The sequence below is a fragment of the Tupaia chinensis genome, unplaced genomic scaffold, assembly GCF_000334495.1.
Source record: "Tupaia chinensis unplaced genomic scaffold, TupChi_1.0 Scaffold000129_1, whole genome shotgun sequence".
Lineage (NCBI taxonomy): Eukaryota > Metazoa > Chordata > Mammalia > Scandentia > Tupaiidae > Tupaia > Tupaia belangeri.
The window spans coordinates 65,433-74,510 of NW_006159598.1; the positions used below are offsets into that span (position 1 = coordinate 65,433).

At 61.4% G+C, this 9,078-nt stretch overlaps 1 protein-coding gene across 2 annotated transcripts in view; it reads left to right on the forward strand.

Moving 5' to 3' along the window:
• Positions 1–9,078, forward strand: part of POLD1 (DNA polymerase delta 1, catalytic subunit) — a gene marked incomplete in the record, with an annotated part of 24,702 nt that overhangs the window by 7,923 nt on the left and 7,701 nt on the right. The window contains 13 exon segments of one of the 2 annotated variants that reach the window (XM_027770347.1): positions 320–436; positions 669–782; positions 1,077–1,224; positions 4,584–4,679; positions 4,822–4,959; positions 5,718–5,893; positions 6,201–6,353; positions 6,441–6,543; positions 6,905–7,037; positions 7,132–7,239; positions 7,519–7,571; positions 7,642–7,739; positions 8,113–8,278. In XM_027770347.1, the coding sequence (XP_027626148.1) occupies positions 320–436; positions 669–782; positions 1,077–1,224; positions 4,584–4,679; positions 4,822–4,959; positions 5,718–5,893; positions 6,201–6,353; positions 6,441–6,543; positions 6,905–7,037; positions 7,132–7,239; positions 7,519–7,571; positions 7,642–7,739; positions 8,113–8,218 (1,543 nt within the window). 2 annotated transcript variants of the gene reach the window in all.

Sequence of the window (9,078 nt, forward strand, 5' to 3'; positions counted from 1 at the left end):
TGGGGGCGGGGGCGCCTCCCCCCCCCCCCCCCCCCGCCACTCTCCTGGCTCCCCTCCAGGAAGGCTCTCTCCATCTCTCCCGTCTCTGTCTCTCCCATGCTGGCTCCCCGTCCGCGTATACCTGCCGTGCCTGCCCTCCATTCCCGACTTTCTCTGCCAGGCCATGCGTGAGGGATTGCTGATGCCCGTGGTGAAGACAGAGGGTGGTGAGGACTACACAGGCGCCACTGTCATCGAGCCCCTGAAAGGGTAAGGCTCTGAGCCGAGGCGGGGCAGCCGAGCAGGGCCTGGCCCTGACTCCCCCCGCCCTCCTCCCCAGGTACTACGACGTCCCCATCGCCACCCTGGACTTCTCCTCGCTGTACCCGTCCATCATGATGGCTCACAACCTGTGCTACACCACACTCCTGCGGCCCGGGGCTGCCCAGAAGCTGGGGTACAGCACCTCGCTTTTCACCTCTTCCCCCGGGGCCAACCTGGGCCTACCTTTAGGAATTCCCCATCTGGTGGGGGACACAGGCTCAGAAAGAGGGTGGGGAGGGGAGACACAAGGGGCCGGAGGACCTGGAGGGAGCCGGAGCGGGCTCACTGCCAAGGGCAGGGCCTCAGGGCAGGGAGCATAGGAGGCGGCAGGGTGGCCTAACACCCCTCACTGTCTCCTGACCCAGCCTGACTGCGGATCAGTTCATCAAGACCCCCACAGGGGACGAGTTTGTGAAGACGTCGGTGCGGAAAGGGCTGCTGCCCCAGATCCTGGAGAACCTGCTCAGTGCTCGGAAGAGGTGTGCCCATGAGCCCCGCCTACCCTCCCACAGGGTGCAGACCCCCCGAGGCTTCAGCCAGTCCCCCGCACCGGGTCAGCGGGGCCACCCGCCACACTCGTGCAGCTGCGTGTGAACGTGCACACGGCGTCCTCTGGGCAGCTGCTGTCTGCTTCCTCGCCCAGGTGCCTGGCGCAGTGCCCTGAGTGCTCAGCTGCGTGGCATCCCTTCTAGAAAGGCATCCTGACCAGCCTGGGTTTGGCCACTCCCTGAGACCTGGGGTGCCTCCTGAGTGACCTTTACCCCCTTCCCCAGAGCCAAGGCTGAGCTGGCCAAGGAGACAGACCCCTTGCGGCGGCAGGTGCTGGACGGGCGGCAACTCGCGCTCAAGGTGAGCGCCAACTCCGTGTACGGCTTCACCGGCGCTCAGGTGGGCAGGCTGCCATGTTTGGAGATCTCACAGGTAAGCGCCCAGGTCCCTGCAGGCAGGGTGCAGGTAGGCTCCCTGGGCTGGAGGTGCATCCCGGGGCTGGGTGTGGCCATCCGACCCATCGCCTGTTAGAGAAGGGATGCCAGTGTGGTCTGAGCAGCTGGTCCGCTTGTTCATTCAGCAAGATTCAGCAAGGGCTTACTGAGCGTGCGCCACGCCTCAGGCCACTCTGCACCTGGAGATGCAGGGGGTGACAGAACGGATGGTCTTTCTTGTCCTCATGTAGCTCATAGCCCAGTAGGGACACGGACAGTGACAGCCACAGATGTGATTAGTACACAGGAGGTGCTCAGATGGGGCGAGGAGATGGGGAGTGACGGACTGGGCAGAGCAGGCCACTGGGGAGGAATGCACATCCCAGCCCTTCTGCTGGTGGACACAGGCTGTGTCTCTGCTCCAGGGGGACCAGGGCGGGCTGGGGACAGCTGGGCTTGGGCAATTTGCTGTGTGTCCTCGGTGGGGCACTTGACCTCCGTCTTCGTCGGAGCAAGTGCCACAGTCCTCCCTCGCACTCCGGGTGTGAAAACTCTGAGCGGGCGTGTGGTCAGCGCATGGCTCTGAGAAGGAAGTGGGCAGCCAGTTCCCCCTACCCACAGCAGGGTCCGGGCCTGCTGCCCATGCAGCTCTGCTTCGACAGCAGGCCAGTTTGTAGTGCGACGGTGAAGGAGATGCTCAGCCTGGTCCGTGCTTCAGCTCCTGGCCTCAGAGTGCCTTAGAAGAGTCTTCTCGTCCAGCTCCCTCCTGTGGGGTTTGAGTCCCAGCACATTCCAGAGTAGTGTTTGTGCACCTTCGCTTGGTTCCCTCCAGCCATGGGGAGCTCTCTCCCTGCCCGGGGAGTGTGTCAGTCTTCACATGGCTCCACACCGAGACTTGGAGGGATTGCCAGGCATGAGTTTAAGCCACCGGGTCTGGGACTTAAACTGTGGTCGACTACATGGGAGTCCAGTGACATGGCCATTACGCCAACTGCTGGTCCTTTATTTAACTTTTTGTTTACTTACTTATTTTAATTTGACCAGAGAAGGACAGAGTGAGAGCGAGAGAGAGGGAAAGTGAGAAAGCAAGCCGCCAGGCCTGGGACTTAAACCGTAGTTGCCATGTGGGAGTCCGGCACCCTTTAACCACCACACCACCTCCCAGCTCCTATTTATTTATTTATTTATTTTTAAAATTTTATTCATTCATTTATTTTAATTTGACCAGAGAGAGACATAGAGAGAGAGAAAGGGAGAAAGGAAGCCGCCAGGTCTGGGACTCGAACCGTGGTCGGCCATATGGGAGTGTCCAGCACCTTAACCACAACGCCACCTGCTGGTCCCCTCCTGTTTATTTTTTAAAGAATTATTTATTACATTTCATTTATTACTGTTATTATTTTTTTAATTTGCTATAGGACACGTGAACTCATAAGAGAGAAAGTGAAAAAGTAAGCTGCCAGGTCCAGGCCTCAAACCACAGTTAGCCATGTGGGAGCCCAGAGCCTTAACCACCACTGGCCTGAGCCACCTGCTGACTCCGTGTCCCGTTTCTTTCTTTTTTTTTTTTTTATTAATAATTACTTTTTATTTAACTTTATTTATTTATTTTAATTTGACCAGAGAAGGACAGAGTGAGAGCGAGAGAGAGGGAAAGTGAGAAAGCAAGCCGTCAGGTCCAGGACTCGAGTCATGGTCAGCCATGTGGGAGTCCAGCGCCCTTAACCACCACACCACCTGCCGGCCCTCCTGTCCAGGGTTTTTAATAGAGGTCAGTCACACAGGCATGGAGTCCCTATGTGACCGACTTTAGGTACTGTCTCCAGCCCTCCAGAGGCCCAGCTGGCACTGCTCAAGGCCCCGTCATCAGCCATACTATAGCCTAAACTACTGGGTGTGGCCCGAGGTCCTTGGTAAACTCACTCGCTCTTACCAGGTAGGGCGTTCTAAGAGCATAGAGTCCCATCCCAGGAGGCAGTGAGAATGAGACCATTGTGCAAGGCGTGCCCCTTACTGCCTCCCTGCTGGGCCTCCCGTGGTCCCCAGGTGCCTCCCTAGCCTCCCTGGTGGCACTCCAGCCCTAAGGAGAGGTGCAGCCAGGAGTGTCCCATTCCGCCTTTCCCTCTGGCTTCTTCCTGAAAAAAGGTCTATTGGCCCCTGTCCTTATTCTTGTCTCTCAGGCTTATGGAGTTAGAGGATGAAATAAAAAAGCACTGAATCATTCAGAAAAAAAAAAAAAAGAAAAAGGAACATATGAGGTGGAACAAGTAGAAGTCAGAAAATAAACACTTAAAACATACCGGAGGTTACACCAAACACCAATAGACTACACGCACCAGTCAGAGACAGATTTGGGCCAGCTGGTGCCATCCCATACAGCAGACTGCGGTTTGAGTCCCAGACCCAGCAGCTTGAAAAACACTGGGCGTGTGTGTATGCGTGCCCACATCCCGGAGAGTACTGAGGAGGGACTGGGTGTGGCCATTGCCCCTGGGCAGTGATCTTTCTCTTTCTCTGTCAGTGTTCAGTGAGTCCACGCGCCCTGTAGGAAAACATAAAAAACAATAAACAACAGAAAAGATGTTCTGACTGAAGACATACAGAGACAAGTATTGAGGCCATGGTGCAGCTGCTATGCCGCTGGACTCCCACATGGCCAACTGCAGTTCAAGTCCTGGACCCAGTGGCTTAAAACACGCTGGGGCGTGTGCATGCGAGCCTACGATCCCGGGAGGAGAGTGGAGAAGAGATTGTGGGGTGGCCATCTCCCCGAGGGCTGATTTCTCACTTTCTGTCTCACTGTCTCTCCAAAAGCGCAAGCATCCTAAGGCCAAAACCTCTTAAAAAAAAAAAAAAGTGTTACTCCCATCTCTGCTTGGTGTCCCCACTTGCAGCTCGAGTTTCCGTATTTGTGAAATAAGACTGGTGGGGAGGAGTGCTTCCTCAGTGAGGGTGGCACGGCCAGCTAGCCTGGGCGTATCTACCAGCACACAGGCACAGGTAGGGTCATTTCTGGCTGCAGAGTTGTGATCCTGGTGACCGGCAAGGGGCCAGGCCATCAGTGCCCCCAGACCACGGAGAGCTCACCGTCTCGGTGACACACTGCCCAGGGCCTCTACAGGCTCTGGCCTTCCCAGCACTGGGGACGTGCCGACTTCCTTGTCTGCCCGGAGCTCCGGCCCCGGGAACCCACTGCTTTCCCAGACCACTGAGGAGCAGCTTAGTAGCTCCGTTTTTGCAAATTTGGAAACTGAGGCTGAAGGGATTGGAGCCACTTGCCCAAGCTCACACCCCCGGAAGTGAGGAAGTGGCTTCAAGTGGCCCCTGGGCCTTCACTGCACTGTCTTCCGCCCACAGAGTGTCACCGGGTTCGGGCGTCAAATGATTGAGAAAACCAAGCAACTGGTCGAGGCCAAGTACACAGTGGGGAACGGCTACAGTGCGGACGCCAAGGTCAGGGGCTGCCCGGCCACACCCTACGATGGGCCGGACAGGTGGGACTGCAGGGGTCCAGGTCCTGACGTCCCCGTGCCTTCTGGTCACACCCTGCCTGCTCTCCCACCCCCAAGGTGGCAGAAGGATCCTCTCCCCCCAGGTGGTGTATGGAGACACTGACTCTGTCATGTGCAGATTCGGGGTCTCCTCTGTGGCTGAGGCGATGGCCCTGGGGCGCGAGGCCGCTGACTGGGTATCGGGTCACTTTCCACCACCCATCCGGCTCGAGTTTGAGAAGGTACGTGGGGTCCCCTCTCTGCACACAGAGCTCAAAGTGGGAACAAATGTGGGTCTTCCCAATTTGAGGGGGCCTCGGATTCTTCAGGCACCTGCAGGGTTTGAGGATTCCCTCTGGGAACCCCCTGGGACATTAGGATCCAGGAGACCTGGGTGCTGCTCAAGGCCTTTTTGGGGTGACCTGACTGGGCCCCTCTGGCTGTCCCAGTCTTGGGTTCTTAAGTCCCAGTGTCACCGTGTTCTGCTGCTGGGATTCTTCTGAGTTGGGGCCTTGGTTTCAGAGACGTCCAGAGTCCTGGGCTTTGCCACACAGGGCAGCACCTGCTTTTAAGAACCCTGTCAGTGTCCCTGCTGCGGGGGTTCCCGGTGCCTGCCAGTGTGGGCCTGTGGGCCTCCCCAGGATCTGCACTGTCACCCATGGTGGGAACACACTCTGGGTCCGTTTGGGAAGCCTCCGCCTCCACTCAGCCCAGCTTTCCTCTCGACTTTCTGAGGGGATGCTCTGTCGTGCCTCTTCTCTGGGTCTCCTGTGTTAGGGGCTGTCTAGGTTTGTCCTGGTCTCGGCTTCAGAGCAGGGCGCCCGGTCTGCTGGGCACCTGGGATTCCGAGGTGTGCAGGAGAATCTTCCAGCAACGCTCTGGGGCCCTTGGGGCCGTCTCGCCAGGTCCAGGGCTCGATTCCCCAGTGTCCAAGCCTGCATCTCAGGGCCCATCCTTCCCTGGCCTCCATCTCAGGGTGCGGACCATGGGTCCCTCCCAGGTCTACTTCCCGTATCTGCTCATCAGCAAGAAGCGCTATGCAGGCCTGCTCTTCTCCTCGAGGCCCGACACACACGACCGCATGGACTGCAAGGGCCTGGAGGCCGTGCGCAGGGACAACTGCCCCCTTGTGGCTAACCTCGTCACCGCCTCGCTGCGCCACCTGCTCATCGACAGGTGTGGGCCCTCACCCAGCCCCTGCGGGCGGCCCAGTCCCTTCTCCCTCACACCCAGGAGGCCAGGCTCCTCCTTCAGCCCCTTCTCCCCTGGGGACACAGGTGTCAGGCCCACCACTCTGTGGTGAAGCAGTGGAAAGAGTCGGGTTGGACAGCTGTGGATTCAGGGCCTACCTCTGCCATTTTGCAGCCTGTGGCCTGGCAGGGCCCCTCCCCACCCCGGGCGGCCCACAGACCCCATCCTGGTCTCAGCCCCCAGCCCTCAGTGTCCTCTGTTGACACCTGCCTGTCTGGCGGTGTCCCTGCAGAGACCCCGCGGGTGCTGTGGCCCACGCGCAGGACGTCATCTCGGACCTGCTGTGTAACCGCATCGACATCTCCCAGCTGGTCATCACCAAGGAGCTGACCCGCGCTGCCGCCGACTACGCGGGCAAGCAGGCCCACGTGGAGCTGGCCGAGAGGTCTGCCCCGGGCTGCCAGAAATAGCCCCCTGCCAGCTGGCCTGGGCTTCCTGCCCCTCCCCTCACCACCGCCTGGTCTCCCCGCAGGATGAGGAAGCGGGACCCCGGGAGTGCGCCCAGCCTGGGCGACCGCGTCCCCTACGTGATCATCGGGGCCGCCAAGGGCGTGGCTGCCTACATGAAGTCGGAGGTCGGGCCCACCTGGCTGCCCCCCCACTCTCACTTCTGCTTTCCCAGATGGGCGGGCTGGGGGTGTGGCCTGGCCCCAGAACCCCTGCCCCGCCCTGAGTTCAGTGCCTGCATAGAGCCCCCACTCCCTCCCCAATGCTGAAATGGGCCCGGCTGCAGACACAAACCCGTCCCCCCTTCCCCCCCCCTTCCCACCGCTCTGCGCCTGCCCCTGCTCCAGCCGATGTCCCTGGACTTCTAACCACCACCCCTCCAACCTGATGTCCTGAGACCCATTTCTCCGCTCATGACCTCCGAGCCCCCTGCCACGCCACAGCCACAGGGCAGCCAGTCACCGGCCCTCCTGGTCTCTCCGGCCACAGGATCCCCTGTTCGTGCTGGAGCACAGCCTGCCCATCGACACCCAGTACTACCTGGAGCAGCAGCTGGCCCAGCCGCTCCTGCGCATCTTCGAGCCCATCCTGGGCGAGGGCCGTGCGGAGGCCGTGCTTCTGCGTGTGTGCGGGGTGCCAGGGGGCGGGTGGGCCATGAGGGTCCTGGTGGCCAGAGTAGGAGGGCGTCTGCCCACTGCCTGCCCTGCCTCCTGCAGGGGGTGACCACACACGCTGCAAGACCGTTCTCACGGGCAAAGTGGGCGGCCTCCTGGCCTTTGCCAAGCGCCGCACCTGCTGTATCGGCTGGGGGGCCAGCCACCAGGGTGAGTGGGGACCTGGTGTTGCCTGGGGCCCACCTCTGGAGCCAGCATTGCTGCCCGGTCTGCCCTGGCCCCTGGGCGAGGCCCCTCTGCCGCACCTCCTTGAGGGTCTCCAGCCAGGCCCGGGGCTTCCCCAAGGGAGTTTTCCCCACACACTTGCTCCCTTGTTCTTGAGCCTCCGGGACTTTCGGGAGTCGGGATGGGCTGCGGGCGGGGAAGGGGCAGGGGTGGTGGCCTGCCTGGGCCAGCCCCAGCACCCTAAGCTCACCGCCTGCATCCCAGGAGCTGTGTGCCAGTTCTGCCAACCCCGGGAGTCAGAGCTGTATCAGAAAGAGGTGAGGGGCTAGGGGAGTTTGCGTGGGGGGCGCTGGGGGCCGGCCCACTGCTCACCCCTGCTGCCCCCAGGTGTCCCACCTGAACGCCCTGGAGGAGCGCTTCTCACGCCTGTGGACCCAGTGCCAGCGCTGTCAGGGCAGCCTGCACGAGGACGTCATCTGCACCAGGTGCCCCCCCCGGCTGGGAGGCTTTAGGACCCTTGGTGCCCTCACCTGCAGAGTGGGCCAGCGCCCACCCCACCCTCCCAGGGAGGCTGTGGGTGCTCTGTTCACACACGTGCGGCCCCCTCCCCGGGGTGGGCTGGGCTTTCCCCAGGGAACGGGTGGGCGGGGTGGGTTCCCACGCCAGGGGACAGGTGATATACGGCTGGGGGCCCGGGGCCTTCCGGGGGCTGTTATCGGCTCCCCTCATGCCCGCTGAGCAAACAGCCCGCCAAGGGAGGGGGCAGCGGTCTGGGGACCAAAGTCCTGGGAACGGCCCACGCCCGGGCCCTGCTGGGCCTCAGTGCCAGCTTCAGCGCTGACCCTCCTGGCCCCACAGCCGGGACTGCCCCATCTTCTACATGCGCAAGAAGGTGCGGAAGGACCTGGAGGACCAGGAACAGCTGCTGCGGCGCTTCGGACCCCCAGGCCCCGAGGCCTGGTGACCCCGGAATCACCCCATCAATCGGAGGGGCTGGTGGGAAGTAATAAAGTTGAGGCCTTTTGCTGCCTGGTGCTTTGTGGTCTCTGGTGGGAGGCTAGGCCCGATCCTGTAAGCCCAAGCTTAGGCCGGACCCCCCTGAAGCTCCAAGGGGTCTCCTCACACTCGGTGTAAGACCCCGGGTACCTCTCTGTAGGACCTTGACACAAGCCTGCCTCAGTCTCCCCTCATGCCCATCCCACACGGCCCTGCATGAACCTGGCTCTCCCCGCAAGCCCTCGCCGCGCTCAGAACACCCAGGCGTCTGGCCCTGGCCCACCCTCCAGGTGCTGGCTTCTTCCCTCTAGGTTCTGGGGCAGCCCCTGGCACTGAGGGCTCCACTCCCCACACCACCCAGGGCCCCCGCCATGCCACACCCACGGATGTTTCCACCTCAGGGTTCCGATGATGGACTGAGAGCCTGGAGGTCCCCTGGCCATCCCCATCCGCCCCAGCTGCCATGGGTGCCTGAGCCCCCACTCCCCTCCTCTGCTCCCTGAAATTCAGGTCCCAAATCTGCCCTGCCCCTCTTCCTGACTCCTCTCCCCTGGCCACAGCCACCTCCAGACCCAGCCCTTTTCAAGGTGCCCCCCAGTCCAGCTCCCCTCCGTTCTCCACCCCTCAGGGTCAGCCCCCCATCTGCACCCTTGACCATGCGGATCCCCAAATCCTGATGGCCCTGAGCCTGCCCTCCCTGTCACATGACCTAGGGGTTGTGCAATCCAGCCCCCTCCCCGGACCCCCTCCCTGAGGGGATTTTTGAGGAGGGCCCAGCTCACGCCTGGCACCCCCACCCTGCTGGGGGCTGGGCCGAGGTATAAATAG